The sequence below is a fragment of the Symphalangus syndactylus genome, chromosome 10 (genome assembly GCF_028878055.3).
Source record: "Symphalangus syndactylus isolate Jambi chromosome 10, NHGRI_mSymSyn1-v2.1_pri, whole genome shotgun sequence".
NCBI classification, from domain to species: Eukaryota; Metazoa; Chordata; class Mammalia; order Primates; family Hylobatidae; genus Symphalangus; species Symphalangus syndactylus.
In genome coordinates, this window is record NC_072432.2 from 88,616,840 (window position 1) to 88,643,554 (window position 26,715).

The following is a 26,715-nucleotide window of genomic DNA, read 5'->3' on the forward strand; positions in this document are numbered from 1 at the left end:
GTGCTTTCTCAAGGTCACCAGTGACCCATTACCAAATCCAGTGAATTTTACCAATTCTTCCTGCATTCTAACGTCTCTGTAGCATCTGACACTTCCTTGATTGGTTTTGTTTTTTAGACAAAGTCTGCTGTGTCGCCCAGACTGCAATGCAATGGTGCAATTGCAGCTCACTGCAGCCTCCACCTTCCGGGTTCAAGTGATTCTCCTGCCTCAGCCTCCTGAGTAGCTGAGATTATAGGTGCATGCCACCACGCCTGGCTAATTTTTGTATTTTTAGTAGGGACAGGTTTCACCATGTTGGTCAGGCTGGTCTAGAACTCCTGACCTCGTGATCCGCCCGCCTTGGCATCCCAAACTGCTAGGATTACAGGCGTGAGCCACTGCGCCCGGCCTCTCCCATATTTTTTATTTTTATTTTTATTTATTTATTTATTTTTGAGATGGAGTTTTGCCCTCGGCTTACTGCCACCTCTGCCTCCTGAGTTCAAGCGATTCTCCTGCCTAAGCCTGCCAAGCAGCTGGGATTACAGGCGCCCGCCGCCACACCCTGCTAATTTTTTGTATTTAGTAGAGATGGGGTTTCACCATGTTGGTCAGGCTGGTCTGAAACTCCTGACCTCAGGTGATCCACCTGCCTTGGCCTCCCAAAGTGCTGGGATTACAGGCGTGAGCCACCGTGCCTGGCCCCATAATTTTTTATACTTTTGTTTTTTGTTTTGTTTTGAGACGGAGTCTGGCTCTGTCGCCCAGGCTGGAGTGCAGTGGCGTGATCTCGGCTCACTGCAAGCTCCGCCTCCCGGGTTCATGCCCGTTCTCCTGCCTCAGCCTCCCAAGTAGCTGGGACTACAGGCGCCCGCCACCACGCTAATTTTTTTGTATTTTTAGTAGAGACGGAGTTTCACCGTGTTAGCCAGGATGGCCTCAATCTCCTGACCTTGTGATCTGCCCGCCTCGGCCTCCCAAAGTGCTGGGATTACAGGCGTGAGCCACCACGCCCGGCCAATTTTTTACACTTTTGGTATCATCAATAGTCTGTCAAGTAATGAATACAGCAAATAACAAATGAACAAATTCACAACAAGTATTTTATGGTGTACTGAATGATGCAGCTTGGCTTTCAAGTACAACATCCCCTGAACTGGTCTGTTCTGATCTGTAGGCTGGCTCCCTAGAGTACCCTTGAAGTGGGCTGCACCTCTCAGTCCATCCCTACAGTCCACAGTCCTGAAGACAGGTGCCAGAATGTCAGATGTCTGGCCTTAAATTCCCAACCAACTCTTCAAAATGAGTTTACACGTAGGAGGGAGACCAAAATGGGAAGAGGGTCTAAACACCATAAGGAACAATTGAGGAAACCTGTGAGAAAGGCTTGGTCAAGGGCACATGCAAGTTGTCTTCAAGCATGTGTGGAAGAGAAATTAGATCTACTCTATGAGTACAGAAGGCCAACCCAAGACTAATAGGAAAAAGTTTGTTTGTTTTGAGATGGAGTCTTGCTCTGTCACCGAGGCTGGAGTACAATGGTATGATCCGAGCTCAGCTCACTTCAGTCTTCGCCTCCCAGGTTCAAGCGATCCTCCTACCTCAGCCTCCTGCGTAGCTGGGACTACAGGTGTGCGCCACCACACCCGGCTAAAATTTGTATTTTTACTAAAGACAGGGTTTCACCATTTTGACCAGGCTGGTCTCGAACTCCTGACCTCAAATGATCCGCCAGCCTTGGCCTCCCAAAGTGCTGGGATTATAAGCGTGAACTACCACTCCCAGCCAGAAAAAGTTTTAACAGAGCTAGTTTAAAATCAAGTGATACTGTCTCAGGCAAGATGTTAGTTTCCAGTTTCTGGAAGTATTTGAGAAGCAGAGGCTAAATGAACATTTGTCAGAGTTATAACAAAAGCAGTTCATCTATCAGATTGAGATTTAAACTTCCAAGTCTAAATAATACCTTCCTCTCCTTTTTTAGAGGGAGGAGGAACCCTTGTCTGAACTCGGGGTTCCTAGCCTAAAAAAAGATTTTGGACACAGGAGCAAAGATGGAAGCAGGGATAGATAGAGCTATAGATGAAGACATTCGGGGTGGCACAGGAGAAGCAATGATGAGGCTCTTTGGAGTAGCATAAAAGGTGACTGATGGAAGGGAAGGGTAAAGTGAGGCAAGTCAGAGAAGGATATTGGGGAGGAAAGGAATGTCTGTGTGAGGGTTCAGAGAAAGAAGAAGGCCTGGTGTCTGCAAAAAATGGTAGCACTTTACCCAGAGAGGAGGGTACAAGCCAGAGAATCGCATAGATAGTGTTACATGGAAAACACTTACATTTCAACAGTGGAGCTTGGGTATAGGCTCTTGTTCACTGGAAGGAAGAACGCCAGTGTAATGGGAGCTTTAGTAAGCCCCCATCTTACAAACTAACACAAAAGAGACCACCTACAACATGTTGGTAAAGAAAGTAAAGGCTAACTTATAACAATTGTGAATATTTGGAGAAATTCTAGGTGTGATTTCTGCTCTTTTTTTTTTTTTTGAGACCGAGTCTCGCTCTGTCGCCCAGGCTGGAGTGCAGTGGCGCAATCTCGGCTTACTGCAAGCTCTGCCTCCCGGGTTCACGCCATTCTCCTGCCTCAGCCTCTCCGAGTAGCTGGGACTACAGGCACCCGCCACCACGCCCGGCTAATTTTTTTGTATTTTTTAGTAGAGACAGGGTTTCACCGTGGTCTCAATCTCCTGACCTCGTGATCCGCCCTCCTCGGCCTCCCAAAGTGCTGGGATTACAAGCGTGAGCCACCGCGCCCGGCCACTGCTCTTAACCTACTTTTGACTTAGACATCTGGAGCATCTTTTGAAATATTAATCTCTTTAGTTACCAGATGTACTTTTGTCTTTCAGGCAGAAGGCCACAAGCTGTACAAGGACCTGAAGAACTTCCTCAGTGCAGTCAAAGGTGGGCATTGCAGCATGGGAGAATCCAGAGGGCATTTATACAGCTACTAGGAGATTTGGGGGTGGAAAACAACCGCCATACCCCCAGGTTTTTGTCATTTTATCATTTGTCTACTCTTGACTCCTGGAACTTTGTGGGCTGAGGAAGAGTGACTTTTTCTTTCAGCCCCATCCAGCTTTCCTCACTTATATAACCTAAACCTTCTGAGTTTGTCCTTCTGAATTGGAACCACTGATTTGTCACCCATGTGATTACACCAACTACTGTTGGGGAAACATGATGGTGGGACTGAATTCTCTCCTTTCAGTGATGCATGAAAGTTCAAAAAGAGTGTCAGAAACCCTGCAGGAGATCTACAGCAGCGAGTGGGACGGTCATGAGGAGCTGAAGGCCATCGTAGGGGTAAGAGTGGCTTGGGTTTTACAACTTGTTGGCACTTACTCCTGTTTGCATCTCAACCTCAGCTTAGCTTCTCTATCCAAGAAAATAGGAAAACAAAGGAGCCAGTTCACACTGTGCATTTGTGTAGCCTCAGTCACTGGGTGGTAGGAAGAAGCTACAACTGTTAAGGTAAAAACAAGTTTTCCCTAATCTGTGGATCCCTCTAATTTTGACCCTCTTCTCCTCTTTAAAACATTATGGGAAGTTTTACCTCCTGAACATTGGTTGTTTTTTAAAACAAACTTCATACAGTTATACACTCTTAAACTTTCCCATCTAAGCTCTGGAGTCCAAGGCTTTGACCTTGTGCCCTGTCCTTAATCTCCGAATGTATGTTCAGACTCCCATAGAGCAGTTCCTTGGGGTAGGGGCTGTCTCTTTTCTTCCTCTGACTAGTCCCCAGAATCCAACATAGTATTCTAAATACAATGCTACAAAAAAGGTTTTTGCAGGGAGAATTTGGGTATTTCCCTGGTAGGCAGTTGTTGTTGGGAAGTGGAGCCTTCACCAGCCTCTGACTCTATCCCACAGAATAATGATCTCCTTTGGGAAGACTATGAGGAGAAACTGGCTGACCAGGCTGTGAGGACCATGGAAAACTACGTTGCCCAGTTCAGCGAAATTAAGGTACTCGATGTATAGAATCAAGGCTGGGTTGTGGATGACCCATCCAGGTTAGAGAACATATTGGATTAAGCATTATAAGTAGAATTAGAGGTCACGATTAAGAATGAAGTTTGGGTAAGTTAGGAGAAAGATTAAGGTTGAGGGTTAGACAAGAGGTTAGGATAGAAGGTTGGAAGTGGTGTGAAGTTTATGTTTAAACTTAGATTTCAAGGCTGGATGCAGTGGCTCACACCTGTAATCCCAGTACTTTGGGAGGCCGAGGCAGGAGAATCACTTGAGCCCAGGAGTTCGAGACCAGCCTGGTCTGACATTCTGGATTCTGGATTCGTGGCAAAACCCTCTCTCTACAAAAAATACAAAAAAATATAGTCATGCGGTGGTGTGTGTCTGTAGTCCCAGCCACCCTAGGAGGCTGAGGTGAAGGATCACTTCAGCCGGGGAGGGAGAGGTTGCAGTGAGCCGAGATCATGCCACTGTGCTCCAGCCTGGGTGACAGAGGCTGGTCTGGTGTCTCAAAATAAGTAAATAAATAAAATAAACTTAGATTTCAGTGAGCTATATTTGGGCTGATTTCTAATTAGATCCAAGTAAGAGGCACCCCTTTTAGCTGTGAGAAACAGCTGATGGCACTAAAGATGTTTATTGTATAGAAGAGGAAACATGGAGCAATCAAATAGTTATCTTCAAATATTTGAAAATCTGTTAGGTAAAACAGGAATTCAACCTATTCTAAACTGTTCCAGAAAGCAGAATTAGAATTCATCTATTCATTCAGCTAGTTTTTTTTTTTTTTTTTTTTTTGAGATAGAGTCATGCTCTGTTGCCCAGGGTGGAGTGCAATGGCGCGGTCTTGGCTCACTGCAACCCCTGCCTCCCGGGTTCTAGGGATTCTCTCGCCTCAGCCTCCTGAGTAGCTGGGATTACAGGCATGCGTCACCACGCCCAGCTAATTTTTGTATTTTTAGTGGAGACAGGGTTTCTCTGTGTTGTCCAGGCTGGTCTCAAACTCCTGACATCAAGTGATCCGCCCACGGCCTCCCAAAGTGCTGGGATTGCAGGTGTGAGGCACTGCACCCGGCTCTAGTATTTATTAAACACCTACTCTGTCAAGCACTGTGCTGATTCAGAGGAAGAAGTTAGAAGGAGGCTGGCTTAAGTTCCTAATAGTTAAAGCTTTCCAAAAATGAAATGAAATAGACTCAAAGATACTGAGTTGTCTGTTCTTTGTGAAGTCAAACTACTTCTTATCTTGGATGTTATAGAGAAGCCTCGTGGTATTGTATGGGAAGTTGGACCAGATAATTGCCAAGATCTTTTCAAATTCTGTGACTGAGAGAATGAAACGGTTCAATGACATAGTTTGTTTCTCACTGGTATAATTTATAGTTTGGATAAGGCTGAGTAGACTTTCTCTCAGTGGTCATAGTAATTTATAGCTTTTACTGTGTTTTAGAGCTTTCAAAGCACTTTGTACTCAGTATTCGATCTTTCAAATAACAGTTGTATAAGGGGAGATGGGGCTACTGAGACTCCAAAAGAGATGTGCCTTGCCACCGGCCACAGGCTAATGAATGGCAGATTTGGGACTAATTCCCAAAAATCCAGACTTTCACTTTCATGTGATTCTCAAGGCCATTTCTCCTGGAGGCTGAACCAGTTTATAATGGGTTCATAGGAAATATTAAAATTTAATACAGGGGGAGGTGGAGGTGGAAATATATATGTATTTAATTATATATCTATTATATATATATAATTAATACAGATTTCCACATGCTCTGTAGAACTCTATCTCCCTCTGAGAATCCCCCATTCTTCCCAGATACTGAGGGAGACCCCATGGGCACAAAACCCTATTAGAAAGTGAAATTTGGGCTGGGTGCGGTGGCTCACGCCTGTAATCCCAGCACTTTGGGAGGCCGAGGTGGGCATATCACATGAGCCCAGGAGTTCGAGATCAGCCTGGCCAAGATGGCAAAATCCCATCTCTACTAAAAATACAAAAATTAGCTGGGCTTGGTGCACACGCCTATAATTCCAGCTACCTGGGAGGCCAAAGCACAAAAATTGCTTGAATCTGGGAGGCAGAGGTTGCAGTGAGCTGAGATCGCACCACTGCACTCCAGCCTGGGCAACAGAGCAAGACCTTGTCTCAAAAAAAACAAAAGCAAAAAACAACAAAAGTGAAATTGGATAGTAGGACGCAAGAATCTTGCTCTCTGTTTTGGTATTCTGTGACCTACATCCTGGCCACTGAAAAGTGGGTATCCACACCCTTTCTCATTACCCTGGGTCAGGAGAGAATTGCCAAGCGGGGTCGGAAACTCGTGGACTATGACAGTGCCCGACATCACCTGGAGGCAGTGCAGAATGCCAAGAAGAAAGATGAGGCCAAGACTGCCAAGGTAAAACAAAAACAACAACAAAAACTGGTAAACTCTTCCTGTTCTCCTTCTCCCCGTGGTGGTAGCAGGTGGGTGGGCCAACATGGGTATAGGAAATTATAAATTCAGCATCTAGTGTCCTAAAGGAAATCTGTTTCTTCTGACCCTGATGCTGTAAGGATAGTCAGAGTCTTGAGGCTGGGGAGAGCATGGTCAGGGGAAGAAGAGGGATGGCTCCTAGAAAGCCTAGTGCCTACAAAAATGCAGAGGATGAAGGAGGCATGCTGTGGTACTGGGTTCAGAATTGAGGGAAATTGTCTTGTCTCTTTTACCACCTAGGCAGAGGAAGAGTTCAACAAAGCCCAGACTGTGTTTGAAGATCTGAACCAAGAACTACTAGAGGAGCTGCCTATTCTTTATAATAGGTAATGACTGAAATTCAGAAAAGGTGCCTTTCTTTCACACAAGGCACCTTGTGTGCCTTGACAGTAGGTAGATAAAAGTGTTTTAGATTTAAATTCCCACACTGCCCCCCCCGCTTTTTTTTTCGAGACAGGGTCTCACTCTGTCACCCAGGCTAGAGTGCAGTAGCACTCAATCTCAGCTCACTGCAACCTCCACCTCCCTAGTTCAAGTGATTGTTGTGCTTCAGCCACCTGAGTACCTGGGATTACAGGCATGTGCCACCATGCCTGGCTAATTTTTTTGTGTGTTTTTAGTAGAGATGGGGTTTCACCATGTTGCCCAGGCTGGTCTCGAACTCCTGGCTTCAAGTGATCCCCCTGCCTTGGCCTCCCAAAGTTCTGGGATTACAGGCATGAGCCACCATGCCCAGCCAAATTTTCCACATTTAAAGAGAAATCTGAGCAGAAACTCCATTTGTATCCTTTTTTTCTTTTTATTGTACAAGATATGCATTAATAAATTGTGGTCAGAATATTTTATATTGTCACTTATTAGTGTACATAGGGTGGAGCCTTTTTAATGAACACATGTATTCTAAAACATTATGTGACTCCTAATTAAAATGAAATTGAAATTTTATTTTTTATTTTATTTTATTTATTTATTTATTTTGAGACAGGGTCTCACTCTGTCACCCAGGCTGGAGTGTGGCTCACTGTAACCTGTGCCTCCCGGGTTCAAGCAATTCTCCCACCTCAGCTTCCTGAGTAGCTGGGACTACAGGCACGGGCCACCACACCTGACTAATTTTTGTTTTTGTTTGTTTGTTTGTTTTGTTTTGAGACAGAGTCTCACTCTCTTGCCAAGCTGGAGTGCAGTGGCACAATCTTGGCTCACTGCAACCTCCTCCTCCCAGATTCAAGAGATTCTCCTGCCTCAGCCTCCCAAGTAGCTGGGACTACAGGCGCATGCCACCTAGTCCAGCTAATTTTCTGTATTTTAGTAGAGACAGGGTTTCACCGTGTTGGCCAGGATGGTCTCAATCTCCTGACCTTGTGATCCGCCCTCCTCAGCCTCCCAAAGTGCTGGGATTACACACGTGAGCCACCGTGCCTGGCCATTTTTCTATTTTTTGACAGGTTTCACCCTGTTGGACAGGCTGGTCTCAAACTCCTGACCTCAAGTGATCTACCTGCCCCAGCCTCCCAAAGTGCTGGGATTACAGGCATAAGCCACCGTGCCTGGCCCAGAAATGAAATTTAATACAGTTTCTTTAAAAGTATACTTCCTTGATTCACTTATAGGAGAATTCCATTAATGTACATACAGGCACAGAAGTCATCCTGTATTGCATAAAGGGAAAGAATAATTACTTACTGTAATAATTATAATTAGATAGCCTTATATTTATATAGCCCTTTAAAAAATTATTCAAAGCCCTTTCATGTCTGCTCAGCCCTTCGAGAGCCCAAATCAGATAACTCCATGAAACTGTTAAACTTTGGTGTCCACCTGAGCTGATACTGTCTCCCCTGGCCTTCCTGCTCCTAAGAATCAGGTGTGTTCCTGGCCCAGCTCTGATGAGTCCAGATCCCAGAACATCCTGAGTATGGGATGTGGGACAGCTTTTTTTTTTTATTTTTTTAATTTTTTTTATTTTTATTTTTTTTTATTAATTTTTGCATACAAAAACAATAAACATTTTCTAAAAATACATACAAACAAAAAGATGCGTATCAAACATATTAGGAAGGTTGCACATGGGAAGTCGGGGAATAGAAATGGGGGGTGGGAGTTAAAATAAATGAGAGAGGGACTTTATATGGATCAGTGATAATAACTCAATCCTCTATTTGACAAAGAAGAGGGAGAAGGAGGAGGAAGAAAAGGAAAGTGGGATAAAGGATCAGAAAGGGAAGAAAATAGAAAAAATTAGAGTATGACTCCAGGGTAGACCTGTTTTGTTGTCACTGAGTTGGTTGGTTGGTTTGTCTGTTGTATTCTTCATGTTTCGCCAAGTTGGCCAGACTGGTCTCGAACTCCTAGCCCGAAGTGATCAACCCGCCTCGCCCCCCAGAGTGCCGGGACCACAGGCGTGAGCCACCACGTCCAGCCCCCACATTGCTTCTGGCCTCCGTGGTAGACCTCCCAGACGGAGCGGCCAGGCAGAGGAGCTCCTCACTTCTACCCAGACACGGGGCGGCCGGGCAGAGGGGCTCCTCACTTCCCAGACGGAGCGGCCAGGCAGAGACGCTCCTCACTTCTTCCCAGACGATAGGTGGCCGGGCAGAGGCACTCCTCACTTCCCAGACGATGGGTGGCCGGGCAGAGGCGCTCCTCACTTCCCAGACGATGGGTGGCCGGGCAGAGGCGCTCCTCACCTCCCAGACGATGGGTGGCCGGGCAGAGGCGCTCCTCACTTCCCAGATGGGGCAGCCGGGCAGAGGCGCTCCTCACTTCCCAGATGGGGCAGCCGGGCAGAGGCGCTCCTCACCTCCCAGATGGGGCAGCCGGGCAGAGGCGCTCCTCACTTCCCAGATGGGGCAGCCGGGCAGAGGCGCTCCTCACTTCCCAGACGATGGGTGGCCGGGCCGAGGCGCTCCTCACCTCCCAGGCGATGGGTGGCCGGGCAGAGGCGCTCCTCACCTCCCAGACAATGGGTGGCCGGGCAGAGGCGCTCCTCACTTCTTCCCGGACGGGGCGGCCGGGCAGAGGCGCTCCTCACTTCTTCCCGGACGGGGCGGCCGGGCAGAGGCGCTCCTCACTTCTTCCCGGATGGGGCGGCCGGGCAGAGGCGCTCCTCACTTCTTCCCGGACGGGGCGGCTGGGCAGAGGCGCTCCTCACTTCTTCCCGGACGGGGCGCCCGGGCAGAGGCGCTCCTCACTTCTTCCCGGACAGGGCGGCCGGGCAGAGGCGCTCCTCACTTCTTCCCAGACGGGGCGGCCGGGCAGAGGCACTCCTCACCTCCCAGACGATGGGTGGCCGGGCAGAGGCGCTGCTCACTTCCCAGACGATGGCTGGCCGGGCAGAGGCACTCCTCACTTCCCAGACGGGGCGGCCGGGCAGAGGCGCTCCTCACTTCCCAGACAGGGCGGCCGGGCAGAGGCGCTCCTCACTTCCCAGACGGTGGGCGGCCGGGCAGAGGCGATCCTCACTTCCCAGACGATGGTTGGCCGGGCAGAGGCGCTCCTCACCTCCCAGATGGGGTGGCCGGGCAGAGGCGCTCCTCACTTCTTCCCGGATGGGGCGGCCGGGCAGAGGCGCTCCTCACTTCTTCCCGGACGGGGCGCCCGGGCGGAGGCGCTCCTCATTTCTTCCCGGACGGGGCGGCCGGGCAGAGGCGCTCCTCACTTCCCAGACGGGGCAGCCGGGCAGAGGCGCTCCTCACTTCTTCCCGGACGGGGCGGCCAGGCAGAGGCGCTCCTCACTTCCTCCCGGACGGGGCGGCCAGGCAGAGGCACTCCTCACCTCCCAGACAATGGGAGGCCAGGCAGAGGCGCTCCTCACTTCCCAGACGATGGCTGGCCGGGCAGAGGCGCTCCTCACCTCCCAGATGGGGCGGCCGGGCAGAGGCGCTCCTCACTTCTTCCCGGATGGGGCGGCCGGGCAGAGGCGCTCCTCACTTCTTCCCGGACGGGGCGCCCGGGCAGAGGCGGTCCTCACTTCTTCCCGGACGGGGCGCCCGGGCGGAGGCGCTCCTCATTTCTTCCCGGACGGGGCGGCCGGGCAGAGGCGCTCCTCACTTCCCAGACGGGGCAGCCGGGCAGAGGCGCTCCTCACTTCTTCCCGGACGGGGCGGCCGGGCAGAGGCGCTCCTCACTTCTTCCCGGACGGGGCGGCCAGGCAGAGGCGCTCCTCACTTCCTCCCGGACGGGGCGGCCGGGCAGAGGCACTCCTCACCTCCCAGACGATGGGAGGCCAGGCAGAGGCGCTCCTCACTTACCAGATGATGGGTGGCCGGGCAGAGGCGCTCCTCACCTCCCAGACGGGGCGGCCGGGCAGAGGCGCTCCTCACTTCCCAGACGGGGTGGCCGGGCAGAGGCGTTCCTCACCTCCCAGACGATGGGTGGCCGGGCAGAGGCGCTCCTCACTTCCCAGACGATGGGTGGCCGGGCAGAGGCGCTCCTCACTTCCCAGACGGGGCGGCCGGGCAGAGGCGCTCCTCACTTCCCAGACGGTGGGTGGCCCGGCAGAGGCGCTCCTCACTTCCCAGACGGTGGGTGGCCGGGCAGAGGCGCTCCTCACTTCCCAGACGGTGGGTGGCCGGGCAGAGGCGCTCCTCACTTCCCAGACGGTGGGTGGCCGGGCAGAGGCGCTCCTCACTTCCCAGACGGTGGGTGGCCGGGCAGAGGCGCTCCTCACTTCCCAGATGGGGCGGCCGGGCAGAGGCGCTCCTCACTTCTTCCCGGACGGGGCGGCCGGGCAGAGGCGCTCCTCACTTCCCAGACGGGGCGGCCGGGCAGAGGCGCTCCTCACTTCTTCCCGGACGGGGCGGCCGGGCAGAGGCGCTCCTCACTTCCCAGACGATGGGTGGCCGGGCAGAGGCGCTCCTCACTTCCCAGATGGGGTGGCCGGGCAGAGGCGCTCCTCACTTCCCAGACGGGGTGGCCGGGCAGAGGCGCTCCTCACTTCCCAGACGGGGCGGCCGGGCAGAGGCGCTCCTCACTTCCCAGACAGTGGGTGGCCGGGCAGAGGCGCTCCTCACTTCCCAGATGGGGCGGCCGGGCAGAGGCGCTCCCCACCTCCCAGATGGGGCGGCGGCCGGGCAGGGGCTGCAATCCCAGCACCCTGGTAGGCCAAGGCAGGCGGCTGGGGGGCGGAGGCTGCCGCGAGGCCAGACCACGCCACCGCACTCCAGCCTGGGCAACACCGAGCACTGGGTGAGCGAGACTCCGTCTGTAGTTCCAGTAGCTCGGGAGGCTGAGGCGGGCAGAGCACTTGGCGTGAGGAGCTGGCGACCAGCGTGGCCAAGATGGCGAACGCGTGCCTGCAGCGAAAGGAGAAAAGGCAGGCAGCGGTGGCGCGCGCCGGCAGACCCAGGGAGTCCGCAGCGCGGGCAGCAGCAAGCCGAGTAGATTGCAGCCTGGGCCCGAGAGGGAAAAGAAGAAAGAAAGGAAGGAAGGCTTTTTTTTTTTTAAGATGGAGTCTCGCTCTGTCGCCCAGGCTGGAGTGCAGTGGCACGATCTCAGCTCACTGCAACCTCTGCCTCCCAGGTTCAAGCGACTCTCCTGCCTCAGCCTCCCGAGTAGCTGGGACTACAGGCACATGCCACCATGCCCGGCTAATTTTTTTTTTTTTTTTTTTAGTAGAGGCGGGGTTTTACCATGTTAGCCAGGATGGTCTTGATCTCCTGACTTCATGATACGCCCACCTCGGCCTCCCACAATGCTGGGATTACAGGCGTGAGCCACTGTGCCCAGCGGGGATGGCTTTCATTTAGGAGCCTTGGTGGCTGGTTTTGGCTTAAGTGCTACCTTGTATTTCAAACAAAGAACTCCTTTCCCATGCCTTACCCATATGTGTTTGTGGTTTTGCTTCCTAATAGTCGTATTGGCTGCTATGTGACCATCTTCCAAAACATTTCCAACTTGAGGGATGTCTTCTACAGGGAAATGAGCAAGGTGAGAGGCATCTGGCCAATTGAGGCTCCTAGGTGTGTTTTCTAGTAAATATGAAGATAGCCTTGACTTACATAATTTCTTTAAATATCCATATTGGCACCACAGAGTTTGACTTTTATCTCATGATGAAATAAGAGCACTTGATTGTGTACTTAACTATATTAAAACACATATATACACTATCCGAGGGCCCTCTTCATCTCCCTTAACAACTGAGTAAGTGTGTCCAAATTTGAGCTTTAGCATGAATAAAGGAGGCTGGGCCTATAGAAGGAAAAATTAAAATAGGGAACCCCATTGTGAAATCTCTATCTGTTCTTGCTGGGGACTGGAGAGGGCAGTGTTTAAGGACAAGTCAGTTTCTCAGGTGGTGGGTCTCAAATAAGACTAATCCTGTCAGTGACAGGCAGCCATATAACCTAATTTATGAAGTCTTTTCTAGTCCTGGGATTCCAAGATTCTTTGCTACTACAACATTTATATTAGTTATATTCACAAACAGCTATACATACTACTCTCCATAGTTTATTTGGCTAAAGTATATGATTTGACTAGTTAATATTAAAAATGAGGTTTGTTTGTTTTTTTTTGAGACGGAGTCTTGCTCTGGCGCCCAGGCTGGAGTGCAGTGGCGCAATCTTGGCTCACTGCAAGCTCCGCCTCCCGGGTTCACGCCATTCTCCTGCCTCAGCCTCCCGAGTAGCTGGGACTACAGGTGCCCACCACCACGCCCAGCTAATTTTTTTGTATTTTTAATAGAGACAGGGTTTCACCGTGTTAGCCAGGATGGTCTCGATCTCCTGACCTCGTGATCCGCCCGCCTCAGCCTCCCAAAGTGCTGGGATTACAGGCGTGAGCCACCGCGCCTGGCCTAAAAATGAGTTTTCATTCCCTGGATCACCTGTGAGAAGCTAGAACCTCAAATCAGACATCAGTTATGGACCCTGCCTTGAGACAGCTGCCAATCTGATGGAAGAGGCAGAACTTAGAACACAGAGGGACAAGGAAGAGGGGGTGGTGGGACAAGACCCTGGACTCTAATGCTAGGCAGATGAAGAGGAATTCAGATCAGAATTGAAAGGGGGAGGTTTTATTTTGGGAAGCTGTCTGAAGGGGAGGGGAGAAGGGATATGCCACTCTCGAGTTCCCAGTTGGCTAGCATCCCCTTCTTTCTTACTGGCTCTAGCTGAACCACAATCTCTACGAGGTGATGAGCAAACTGGAGAAGCAACATTCCAATAAAGTCTTTGTGGTGAAGGGACTGTCAAGGTGAGCACCATCCAAGACTCTTTTTTGCTTTGCTTGTCCTGTGTGTGAATGTATTCGACATCCTCATCTCCAGTTCAGAATCCTGACCTGTCCCTTATGTGCATGTGTGTGATGATGTTTGTTGTTTGTACTATGCTCCTGTATAAATTATTTTGCTTTTTACTAAATATTTCTCTTTTATTTTTGAGATGGAGTCTCGCTCTGTCGCCCAGGCTGGAGCGTAGTGGCGCAGTCTCCGCTCACTGCAAGCTCCACCTCCCGGGTTCACGCCATTCTCCTGCCTCAGCCTCCTGAGTAGCTGGGACTACAGGCACCCGCCACCACGCCCAGCTGATTTTCTGTTGTTGTATTTTTAGGAGAGATAGGGTTTCACTGTGTTAGCCAGGATGGTCTCGATCTCCTGACCTCTAGATCCGCCCGCCTCAGCCTCACAAAGTGCTGGGATTACAGGCGTGAGCCACTGTGCCCAGCTGCTTTTTACTGAATATTTCAAGGCCAAGACATGGTGGCTCATGCCTATAATCCCAGTACTTTGGGAGGCTGAGGCAGGAGAATCACTTGAGATCAGGAGTTTGAAACCAGTCTGGGCAACATAGTGAAATCTCATCTCTACAAAAAAAGATTAAACGAAAAAAAAGAAATTAGCTGGGCAAGGCGGTGCGTACCTGTACTCCTAGCTACTCAGGAGGCTGAAGCGGGAGGATCACTTGAGCGCAGGAGTTTGAGGGTGCAGTGAGCTATGATCATGCCAGTGCACTCCAGCCTGGGTGACACAGCAAGACCCTGTCTCTAAAAAAATTAATAAAAATTAAATATTTTAGACATAACTGAATGTATAAAGAATAATACAACAAATAGCCATGTACATACCATCAAATTTAAGAACTCGGCTGTTGTAAATATAGCTGAAGTTCCCAATGTTCCTTCCCCACTCACTTTTTCTTTCTGACCCCACTAAAGGTAACTACTATGTTACATTTAGTATTTATCATTTCTATGTGTGTTGTTTTATGTGTGCATGTACATTTCACACAAAATAACACGCATGGAAATAAATACCAAATGTAATACTAAATGTAACATACACACACTGTATTGTTTCACACATACATGCACACATAAAATATTGTTTTGCATGTTTTTTGGGGTTTTTTGTTTTTTGTTGTTTTTTTTTTTTTTTTGAGACAGAGTCTCGCTCTGTTGCCTGGGCTGGAGTCCAGTGGCGCAATCTCGGCTCACTGCAAGCTCCGCCTCCCGGGTTCACGCCATTCTCCTGCCTCAGCCTCTCCGAGTAGCTGGGACTACAGGCGCCCGCCACCACGCCCGGCTAATTTTTTGTGTTTTTAGTAGAGACGGGGTTTCACCGTGGTCTCGATCTCCTGACCTCGTGATCCACCCGCCTCGGCCTCCCAAAGTGCTGGGATTACAAGCGTGAGCCACCGCGCCCGGCTTTTTGTTGTTTTTGAGACAGGGTCTTGCTCTGTCGCCCAGGCTGGAGTACAATGGCACAATCTTGGCTCACTGCAACCTCTGCCTCCCGGGTTCAAGCGATTCTCCTGCCTCAGCCTCCTGAGTAGCTGGGATTACAGGCACACGCCACCACACCCGGCTAATTTTTGTATTTTTAGTAGAGACGGGGTTTCACCATATTGGCCAGGCTGGTCTTGAACTTCTGACCTTGTGATCCGCCCACCTTGGCTTCCCAGAGTGCTGGGATTACAGGTGTGAGCCACCACGCCTGGCTGTTTTGCATGTTTTTAAACTTTATATAAATGGACTTATACTGTATGTACTGTTCTGCAACTTCTTTTGTTCTCTTAGTGTTGTTTGTAAGATTTTTTGTTATTGCTACATGTTGCTATAATAGCTCTGAGGTTTCCTTTCTATAGTTGTTATTGTACGCCTAGTTCATGATTCATTTATCCTCCTGCTAGTTTGGGGCATTTGAGTTGTCTTCTAGGTTTTTGCTATTATAAATAATGTTGTGATGAACATGTTTTACATTTGTCCCTGTGAATATTATCAAGAGTTTCTTTAGGGTCTATACTTGGAGCAGGATTGTTGAGTCATAAGGTCTGTCATGGGGCTTCTTGACCGTTAATGAGATATTTCCATATTGCTCTGCACGGTAATAACTCCAGTTTACTACCCATCAGCAGTGAGTAAGAGCCCTCATGAGTCCACATTCTCACTACATGTGAAATTGTCAGACTTCTTCATTCTTACAAGTTCATGAGTATGAAATGGAATTTTTTTGCAGTTTTAAATCATAGCTTCATAATTGCTAGTTTCCTTGAGCATCTTTTCATGTTATTGGCCATTTAAGGTTCCTGTTCTGTGACTTTCCTATATATCGTTTTCCCATTTTTCAATTGGGTTGTTGACCTTTTTTAAAAAAATTGATCTATATAAGTTTTTGTGCCGGGCACGGTGGCTCACGCCTGTAATCCCAGCACTTTGGGAGGCCGAGGCAGGCGGATCACGAGGTCAGGAGATCGACACCATCCTGGCTAACACAGTGAAACCCTGTCTCTACTAAAAATACAAAAAAAATTTAGCTGGGCATGGTGGCGGGTGCCTGTAGTCCCAGCTAGTCAGGAGGCTGAGGCAGGAGAATGGCATGAACCTGGGAGGTGGAGCTTGCAGTGAGCCGAGATCGTGCCACTGCACTCCAGCCTGGGCGACAGAGCGAAACTCCATCTCAAAATAAATAAATAAATAAATAAATATATAAATAAATAAAAAAAATAGGTTTTTTTTTTTGGCTGATATATTCTAGATTCTAATCCTGGGTGCTCAAGGATAAGCATGGCATCCAGCACATAGTAGCTACTTGATAAATGTTATAGTTGATTCTTGTTGTTCGTGATAGTTTTGTTTTATAAAGTTGCCATACTCACTGAACATCAAAACACAGGTTTCTGTGAGCCCCTGATCACAACATTTTCATCAACCACCCAACATATAACCTTGTTTTATATGAATTTCTGTTTAAAGATACCTTATTTAATATATACTATTAATTTATTAATATTGAACTCACAACCAGCAGCATTGTAACTCATGCCCGAACGAAGCTTGCCTAATAATACATGTATTTTCTCTGGAAGACACATCACAGTCTTTTTGCACTTAGCACTACAGCTTGGGGGCCATTTTAAGTAGCAAAATCACCAACAAAAAGCACAAAGTTAGGAAAACATGGTGGAAAGGACACTTGTTTACAGTTTGAGGACGGAAGCAAGAAGGTAGATGATTGCCTTTTTAGACTTCATCTGGAAAGTGCGTGCCAGGCAACTCATTCTTCACCACTTGTGCATGTCCAATAGTGACTGGGAAAGTGCCACAAGTATTGATTTGGGGGTTCCAAATAAATAAGTAGGTAATTCACAAATATGAAATCTGTGTAGTTCAACTGTATATCACCCATTAATCTTTGCCCCAGAGGAAATATTTGCTGACATTTTGCAGTGTTTCTTTCCAGTCTCTTTCTCTGTACATATTTTTACATAATTGAGCTCATGATATAGATAAAATTTTGGCCTTTTTTCATTTCACTCTATAAGTGTTATTGTAAATTATGCAAACTTTCTAACATTTTAAATTGCTTTATTCTTTTTTTTATTACATGCATCATAATTTATTTTTGCATATTTACGTTGCTTCTGGTTTTTAGCCATTCTGAATCTGAACACCTTCCTTTTTTAGCAGCAGGCGCTCTTTAGTCATTTCTCCGCCAGTTCGAACAGCTACGGTCTCCAGTCCTCTTACCTCACCTACTAGTCCCTCTACACTTTCCTTGAAGAGTGAGAGTGAATCTGTCTCCACAACTGAAGATCTGGCACCTGATGTAGCCCAGGGGGAAGACAATTCTGAGATCAAGGAGCTCTTAGAAGAGGAGGAAATAGAGAAGGAAGGATCTGAAGCAAGTTCCTCTGAGGAAGATGAGCCTCTACCAGCCTGCAGTGGCCCCACCCAGGCCCAGCCCTCTCCTACCACTGAGAGTGCCAAGTCCCAGGAGGAAGTTCTCCCCAGCTCCCCAGCTCCATCACCAGGCGGAGCCCTGAGCCCTTCAGGGCAGCCTTCATCATCTGCCGCAGAAGTAGTCCTCCGAACCCGCACAGCAAGTGAAGGATCTGAACAACCAAAGAAGAGAGCCTCTATCCAGAGGACCTCAGCACCCCCTAGTAGGCCTCCTCCACCCAGAGCCACTGCAAGCCCCAGGCCCTCCTCAGGGAACATACCTTCCAGCCCTACAGCCTCTGGAGGGGGTTCACCCACCAGCCCTAGGGCCTCCTTGGGGACTGGGACTCCAAGTCCTAGGACCTCCCTAGAGGTCTCTCCTAATCCAGAACCACCAGAGAAGCCAGTAAGAACTCCTGAGGCCAAAGGAAATGAAAACATCCACAATCAGAACCCCGAAGAACTTTGTACTTCCCCCACCTTAATGACATCTCAGGTAAGACTAGTTCTGGTTGGGTATTTAATCTAATTTATTTATTTATTTAAGCTAGGGTCTCACTCTGGCGCCCAGGCTGGAGTGTAGTGGTACGATCACAGCTCATTGCAGTCTCAACCTCTCAAGCTCAGGTGATCCTCCCCCAATAGAGATAGGGTCTCCTTATGTTGCCCAGGCTGGTCTTGAATTCCTGGCCTCAAGTGATCCTCCTGTCTTGGCCTCCCAAAGTGCTGAGATTACAGATGTGAGCCACTGCACCAGACTCTGGTAGGGTCTTTATATCCTTTTATAACCTCCATGTAGGTATCTTTACTATAGTCAGAATACTCTTGGACACCTTTTTTGGTTCTGGGGATTGTTTCATGTCTTCATAGCTATTAATTTAGTAAATCTACTTTTAGGGTAATTGACTTTTTTTTTTTTGAAATGGAGTCTCGCTCTGTCACCCAGGCTGGAGTGCAGTCGCGCAGTCTTGGCTCACTGCAACCTCTGCCTCCTGGGTTCAAGCGATTCTCCTGCCTCAGCCTCCAGAGTAGCTGGGATTACAGGTGCACACCACCACACCCGGCTAATTTTTGTATTTTTAGTAGAGACGGGGTTTCTCCATGTCTATTTTTTGTTTTGTTTTGTTTTATTTTGGAGACGGAGTCTCGCTCTGTCGCCAAGTATGGAGTGCAGTGGCGCCATCTCTGCTCACTGCAAGCTCCGCCTCCCGGGTTCACGCCATTTTCCTGCCTCAGCCTCCCGAGTAGCTGGAGTTAGAGGCACCCACCACCACGCCTGGCTAATTTTTTGTATTTTTAGTAGAGATGGGGTTTCACCACGTTAGTCAGGATGGTCTCGATCTCCTGACCTCGTGATCCACCCGCCTCAGCCTCCCAAAGTGCTGGGATTACAGGCGTGAGCCACCGTGCCCGGCTGGTTTCTCCAAGTTGGGCAGGCTGGTCCCGAACTCCTGACCTCATGATCCGCCTGCCTCGGCCTCCCAAAGTGCTGGGATTACAGGCGTGAGCCACTGCACCCAGCTGGTAATTGACTTCTGTAAGGGGCTTATCTCTAATAGTGTTAATGAGCAGATTCTTACTAATTTCTTTCTTTTCCTCCAAGTTCTGGGAGTTCCTAGTATAAAGAACCTATAGTTGAAGCCGGGCATCGTGGCTCACACCTGTAATTCCAGCACTTGGGGAGGCCGAGGCAGGCAGATTACTTGAGGCCGGGAGTTCGAGACCAGCCTGATCAACCAACATGGTGAAACCCTGTCTCCATTAAAAATACAAAAATTAGCCAGGCATGGTGGCGTCTGTAGTCTCAGCTACTTGGAAGGCCTGAGGCACAAGAACACGAGAATCACTTGAACCCAGGAGGCAGAGGTTGCAGTAAGCCGACATCACATCACTGCACTCCAGCCTGGGCAACAGAGTGAGACTGTGTCTCAAAGAAAAGAAAAGAAAAAGAAAAAGTTAAAAACAAAACAAAACAAAATAAAATAAATAAATAAATAATAAATTTAAAAAAATAAAGAACCAATAGTTGGAATCCTGAGCTTTACCTTCTTTAGTGGGGGTGGTGGGTCTCACTTCAGTTCATTATACCTGTGACTATGGTAAATAGACCCTGAAAAAAAATGGCAGCAAATTTCCAGGGTGTGTTTTCTCTGATGAGAAGACCTAGAAGCAGGAACTCACAGAGGGAAGTGAAGCAAAAAGGACAGCCTTTTGAAAAGGCTGGTCCCTACTTGGGAGGCTGAGACGGGAGGATTGCTTGAGCTTATGAGGTCGAGGCTGCAGTGAGCACCACTATACTCCAGCCTGGGCACCAGAGTGAGACCCTATCTCAAAAAAATTTTTAAGGCTTTTGAAAAAAAAAAATTGAGAGATGCCAACCCATTGAAGAGCAACTAGTTCTGTGAAGGATCTGTAAATCAAGTCGTACTCTTTTTTTCTTTCTTTCTTTTGAGACAGGGTCTCACTCTGTTACCCAGGCCGGAGTGCAGTGGCACGATCATGACTCACTGCAGCCTTGACCTCTCTGGGCCCCAGTGATCTTCCCTCCTTAGCTTCCCAAGTAGCTGGTACTACAGGCTCATGACACCACGCCTGCCTCATTTTTGTATTTTTGGTAGAGATGGGGTTTCGCCATGTTGCCCAGGCTGGTTTCAAACTCCTGGGCTCCAGTGGTCCTCCCATCTCCGCCTCCCAAAGTGCTGGGCTTACAGGTGTGAGCCACCATGCCCGGCCTCAAGTCATATTCGAGTCACATTATATGGAAAGACTATCATATAGGGATTTGACTTGTTCCGTGACACTCCAGAGGGCAGAGGCAGAAACTATGTATAAAGACTTTTTTTAAGATACATTTTGGATCAATACAAGAGGAACTTTCAACAATTAGCTCAATTTTTTTAATGGGATGGAAAAAAAGTATTGTGGAAGGGCAAAGGAGACACAAGGGGCTGACCAAAAAAAATATGGGATGGGCCGCCTTGAGAATTAGTTCTCTTTCCTTGATGTTTTTTGTTTTTTTTTTTTTTTGAGACGGAGTCTCGCTCTGTCGCCCAGGCTGGAGTGCAGTGTTGCGATCTCGGCTCACTGCAAGCTCCGCCTCCCGGGTTCACACCATTCTCCTGCCTCAGCCTCCCGAGTAGCTGGGACTACAGGCACCCAACACCATGCCCGGCTAATTTTTTGTATTTTTAGTAGAGACGGAGTTTCACTGTGTTAGCCAGGATGGTCTCAATCTCCTGACCTTGTGATCCGCCCGCCTCGGCCTCCCAAAGTGCTGGGATGACAGGCGTGAGCCACTGCACCCGGACTCCTTGATGTTAAGAGCTAAGGGCCAGGCGCACTGGCTCACGCCTGTCATCCCAGCACTTTGGGAGGCTGAGGTGGGCGGATCATGAGGTCAAGAGATCGAGACCATCCTGGCCAACATGGTGAAACTCCGTCTCTACTAAAAATACAAAAAGCTTGTTGGGCTTGGTGGTGTGTGCCTGTAATCCCAGCTACTCGGGAGGCTGAGGTGGGAGAATCACTTGAACCCAGGAGGCAGAGGTTGCAGTAAGCCAAGATGGTGCCACGTTGCACTCCAGCCTGGCAACAGAGCAAGACCCTGTCTCAAAAAAAAAAAAGATCTAGGATATATGATCTCCAGTCAGGTACGTTGTAGAGAGGATTATGGTGAAATGTCTGACTAGATGACAACAAGATTTATTCGTTCTACAATTACTTACTGAGCCCCTACAGTGTGCCTGGGACTTTTCTAGGAGGTAGGGTGTGACAGTGAACAAAACAGAATTCCCTGCCTTCCTGAGGCTTATATTTTAGTGCAGGAAGACAGACAAAAAAAAAAAAAAGAATAAATAAAATTACAATCTAGTAATGATAAGTGATATGAAGAAAATTTTTTTTTTTTTTTTTTTTTTTTTTTGAGACGGAGTCTCGCTCTGTCACCCACACTGGAGTGCAGTGGCGCGATCTCGGCTCACTGCAAGCTCCGCCCTCTGGGTTCACGCCATTCTCCTGCCTCAGCCTCCTGAGTAGACGGGATTACAGGCGCCTGCCACCACGCCCGGCTAATTTTTTGTATTTTTAGTAGAGACGGGGTTTCACCGTGTTAGCCAGGATGGTCTCGATCTCCTGACCTCGTAATCCGCCCGCCTCGGCCTCCCAAAGTGCTGGGATTACAGGCTTGAGCCACTGCGCCCTGCCTGATATGAAGAAAAATTAAGTAGGGAAGGGCACAGAGGGTGGGAGCTGAGTTGCAAGTTTATAGCGCAGTCAGCGGTGACATGTGAGCAATGAAGAAGGCTAGCACATGAGCCATGTGTATATCTGGGAGTAGTGTGTGAGATTTCTGGCACTCGTTAGATCACACCACCCTACTACTGCCTGTGTCTGACCAAGGCTACCTCGGGAGCCTCCTGCTATCTGAGAGGAGCTAATATGGACCAAGGGCACAGGAATGGCCCCCAGGGTGGGAAGGTGTGAGACTCTCTCCTCCATTGTTCACTTTGATTCACAGATTGCTTCAGAGCCTGGAGAGGCAAAGAAGATGGAAGACAAGGAAGAGGATAATAAGCTTATCTCAGCTGACTCCTCGGAGGTACTAAAAGCCTAAGTCATCTACATGACAATGCCCTATTTTTTTATACATTAAAATTTATTTTTCTTTTTCAGAAGTATATCTTTCAGAGGCCTTCAGTCTTGATTCACATGAAGCACTGAGGGCCCTAACAGAGCAAGATACAAAACTTTTCCTGGCCGGGCGCGGTGGCTCATGCCTGTAATCCCAGCACTTTGGGAGGCAGAGGCGGGCGGATCACGAGGTCAGGAGATCGAGATCATCCTGGCTAACGTGGTGAAACCCCGTCTCTACTAAAAATACAAAAAATTAGCCGGGCGCGGTGGCGGGCGCCTGTAGTCCCAGCTACTCCGGAGGCTGAGGCAGGAGAATGGCGTGAACCCGGGAGGTGGAGCTTGCAGTGAGCCGGGATTTCGCCACTGCACTCCAGCCTGGGCGACAGAGCGAGACTCCGTCTCAAAAAAAAAACAACTTTTGCTAGGCCGGGTGCAGTGGCTCACGCCTGTAATCCCAGCAGTTTGGGAGGCCGAGGTGGGCAGATCACCTGAGGTCAGGAGTTCGAGGGTTCGAGACCAGCCTGGTCAACATGGTAAAACCCTGTCTCTACTAAAAATACAAAAATTAGCTGGGCATGGTGGCATGTGCCTGAAATCCCAGCTACTGAGGAGGCTGAGGCAGGAGAATTGTTTGAACCCAGAAGGCGGAGGTTGCAGTGAGCCGAGATCTCGCCATTGCACTCCAGCCTGGGCAACAAGAGCGAAACTCTGTCTCAAAAAGAAAAAAAAAACAAACAAAAAAAACTTCCTTAAGTCAGGCTCAGTGGTGCAAGCCTGTAATCCCAGCTACTCAGGAGGCTGAAGTGGGAGGATCACTTGAGCCCAGGTGTTCAACACTGTAGTATGCTACGATCACACCTGTGAATAGCCACTGCACTCCAGCTTGGGCAACATAGTCAGATGCCATCTCTTTAAAAAAATTTTAATAAAAAGATCTGGGTGCAGTGCCTCAACCTCCCAAGGTGGCTGTAATCCTAGCACTTTGCTGGGGGCTGAGGCAGGTGGATCACTTGATCCCAGGAGTCTAAGATCAGCCTGGGCAACATAGGAAAAACCCATCTCTAAAAAAAATACAAAAATTAGCCAGGTGTAGTGTCACATGCCTGTGGCCCCAGCTACTTGGGAAGCTGAGGTGGGATCACCTGAGCCCAGGGAGGTCAAGGGTACAGTGAGTCATGATCGTGCCACTGCACTCCAGCCTGGGCAACAGAGTGAGACCCCATCTCAAAAAAAGATTTTTTAAATAATAAAAATGACTTTTCCTTGGTCAGTTTCTAGTCTGAGGCAGCCGTGCTGATGGAGAGAGATAGGCAGGACATGTGGATAGTGAATAAGTGCAGGATAGATGCAGGGTTTTGAGTAGGTAAGTATAGCCACTTCTCATTTTTCTGCACTGAAAAGAGCAACTCAATGGTTGAATTGATTTCAATTTGATTTTATAATATATTATATGATTTTAGATGGAGACAGTAATAGAGTGACTTTTTGATTGCCTCTGGGGAATGATGAAACAAGCTTGCATTCTTGGAGTCATCTTTTTGAAGGGAAGAGTTTATAGGAGCCAAGACTCTTTTTGACCATTTTAAGAAACAGGCCAGTAACACTGTCCTCCCTGGAAAAGAGGTACAGGATACACTCTCCTTTTGCCTGAATCTGTCTCCTTATATTTTAGATTTATAATATTTCCTTACTCTTAGCCTCTCTGGTGGGATTGCTTTGGTCATCAGCTAAGGAGAAATATTTTTCCTGTAGAATTAAGCAACTAGAGCATTTTAGATCCTAGCCTATTTGTGTCATCAATCCTCTGAAGCCTATGTATGCTCACTTCCCTTGCAAATGCATTATAAATCATATTTCTGTCAGGCAGAATTATGGACATGTCACATGTAAAAATGGGTAAATATAAATATAACTGGGAAAAAAATAGCCATTTTTGAAAAAGAAATTACTGGGAAAAAATCTGTTCTTGCTTACCACTTGAATCATCTCAGAGAGATGGAAGGTTTTGATAACTTTCCGGGAGGTGATGTAACATCACCTTTGAGTTAATTCATGACCTGGACAGGGAGGAGGGAGTAAAAAGAAAGAAAATGTCCTTGAAGGAGAAATCATGGAATTTCAAGTGGCTATCACAGTTAGAAATTGGTTCTGTTGGCCAGGTGCCATGGCTCACGCCTGTAATCCCAACACTTTGGGAGGCTGATGGGGGTGGATCACTTGAGGTCGGGAGGTTGAGACCAGCCTGGCCAACATAGTGAAACCTCATCTCTACTAAAAGTCAGGCATGGTGGTGGGCGCCTGTAGTCCCAGCTACTTGGGAGACTGAGGCAGGAGAATCGCTTGAACCTGGGAGGTGGAGGTTGCAGTGAACCGAGATCACGCCACTGCACTCCAGCCTGGGTGACAGAGCCAGATTCCTTCTCAAAAAAAAAAAAAGAAAAGAAAAGAAAAAGAAAAAATTAAAAAGAAATTGATTCTGTTTTTAAAATATGGATTTTATAGTTTATAAATTAAATTTCATGTTTTAAAAACTTATTTTAGGCCGGGCGCGGTGGCTCACGCTTGTAATCCCAGCACTTTGGGAGGCCGAGGCGGGTGGATCACGAGGTCAGGAGATCGAGACCATGGTGAAACCCCGTCTCTACTAAAAATACAAAAAATTAGCCGTGCGTGGTGGCAGGCGCCTGTAGTCCCAGCTACTCGGAGAGGCTGAGGCAGGAGAATGGCGTGAACCCGGGAGGCAGAGGTTGTAGTGAGCCGAGATCGTGCCACTGTACTCCAGCCTAGGGGACAGAGCGAGACTCCGTCTCAAAAAAAAAAAAAAAAAAAAAAAACACAAAAAAAAACTTATTTTAAACTTCACAGGGTCTTCCCCTAGCATAGCAGTTTCGAGGCAGGGCTTTCTTTCTTTTTTTTGACATTTATATTTTTAGAGATGATCTCACTATGTTGCCCAGGCTGGAGTGCAGTGGGTATTCACAGGTGCAATCATAGTGCACTGCAACCTTGATACTCCTGGCCTCAAGTGATCCTCCTGCCTCAGCCTCTCGAGGAGCTGGGACTATAGGTGTGCACCCCGGAACGTGGTCTAGACCGGGCTTCCTACACCTTGGGTTCCCATGTTGGAACCTAAAATTTTTCCCAAATAAATCATTTTACCACTTGCTTCTCCTAACTGCGTGTCATGAATTAGGATCACTTAAGTGTGAGAGTTGCAGTACATTCTTGAGGACGGTTCATCTAAAAGTGGCAGGTAGTAATTTTAAGACCTCGCACTCCCTTATAGATACACATCCACACCATGTCACACAGATTACATGGTGTTTGATCATGGAAACAACTCTGGAATTCAAAGACCTGGTTTCCAGTCCCAGCAAGTCTTTTTACCCTTTGAATCTTAGTTTCTTCATCTGTAAAAGAGGATGGATGAAAGCCTTTCCCGACGCCTTCAGGCTCTGGTGAAACAACACTGTATTTTGCCCTTTGTAATAGTACAAATACTGAGCCCCTTGTAAAGTATAAGGCACAGAAGACACGTCTACACTGAGAGGCTGGAAAGGTTGAGCCACGTCTTACTGGCAGAACTCTTCTCTTTGTAGGGCCAAGACCAGCTTCAAGTCTCCACGGTACCAGAAGACAACAACCTCACAGCACCTGAACCTCAAGAAGAGGTAAGACCAGATATACAGAGAATAGATTGGGCATTAGATTGACAGGGGTTTGGGAACAGGCTGGAATCTTCACCACAGGCTACAAGGGGAATCCAGCAGTGAACCATACCCTTAGGGCAGTCGAGCAGGTGGGAACCAGAGGAAAAAAGAATGAACTGGGACTTCATGGTGACTCCGTGCCCATTTGCCTATACTTGACCTTAAACTGGCCCTATCTTCTAGATATTTATTTAATTAAATCTCAAATTATTGCAAAAAGGAGTTAAAGAGGTTAAGATAATTTTTAAAAATGCGAAAAGGTCATATTATACAGTAATGTGTTGCTCAACAGCAGGGATATTCTCTGAGAAATGCATTATTAGGCGATTTTGTCATTATGTGTGGCTGTATGGTATAGCCTATTGCTTCTAGGCTGCAAACCTATACAGCATGTTACTTTGCTGAATTCTGTAGGCATTTGTGACACAGTGGTTAATATTTGTGTATCTAAACATAGAAAAGTACAGTAAAAATACCATATAGAAAATAAAAAGTTATACACTTGTATAGGGCACTATCATGAGTGGAGCTTGCAGGAGTGGAAGCTGCCTGGGTGAGTCTGTGAGTGAGTGGAGAGTGAATGTGAAGGCCTAGGCCATTACTTACACTCCTGTAGACTACAAACACTGTACACTTAGGCTACACCATTAAAAAATATTTTCTTTTTTTTTTGAGACGGAGTTTCACTCTTGTTGCCAAGGTTGGAGTGCAATGGCATGATACCGG

At 48.2% G+C, this 26,715-nt stretch overlaps 1 protein-coding gene across 14 annotated transcripts in view; it reads left to right on the forward strand.

Moving 5' to 3' along the window:
- The window catches only part of BIN2 (bridging integrator 2), a 49,379-nt gene that overhangs the window by 19,040 nt on the left and 3,624 nt on the right, over window positions 1-26,715 (forward strand). For 2 of the 14 annotated variants that reach the window (XM_055294808.2, XM_055294811.2), the window contains 10 exons: window positions 2,882-2,936; window positions 3,244-3,338; window positions 3,909-4,004; window positions 6,302-6,409; window positions 6,728-6,813; window positions 12,340-12,415; window positions 13,602-13,684; window positions 17,393-18,143; window positions 22,164-22,244; window positions 25,879-25,950. In XM_055294808.2, the coding sequence (XP_055150783.2) occupies window positions 2,882-2,936; window positions 3,244-3,338; window positions 3,909-4,004; window positions 6,302-6,409; window positions 6,728-6,813; window positions 12,340-12,415; window positions 13,602-13,684; window positions 17,393-18,143; window positions 22,164-22,244; window positions 25,879-25,950 (1,503 nt within the window). Of the gene's footprint in view, window positions 1-2,881; window positions 2,937-3,243; window positions 3,339-3,908; window positions 4,005-6,301; window positions 6,410-6,727; window positions 6,814-12,339; window positions 12,416-13,601; window positions 13,685-17,063; window positions 17,067-17,392; window positions 18,144-22,163; window positions 22,245-25,878; window positions 25,951-26,715 lie in introns of all 14 variants that reach the window. The other 12 variants (XM_055294809.2, XM_063610557.1, XM_055294812.2 and 9 more) reach the window with 8 other exon arrangements.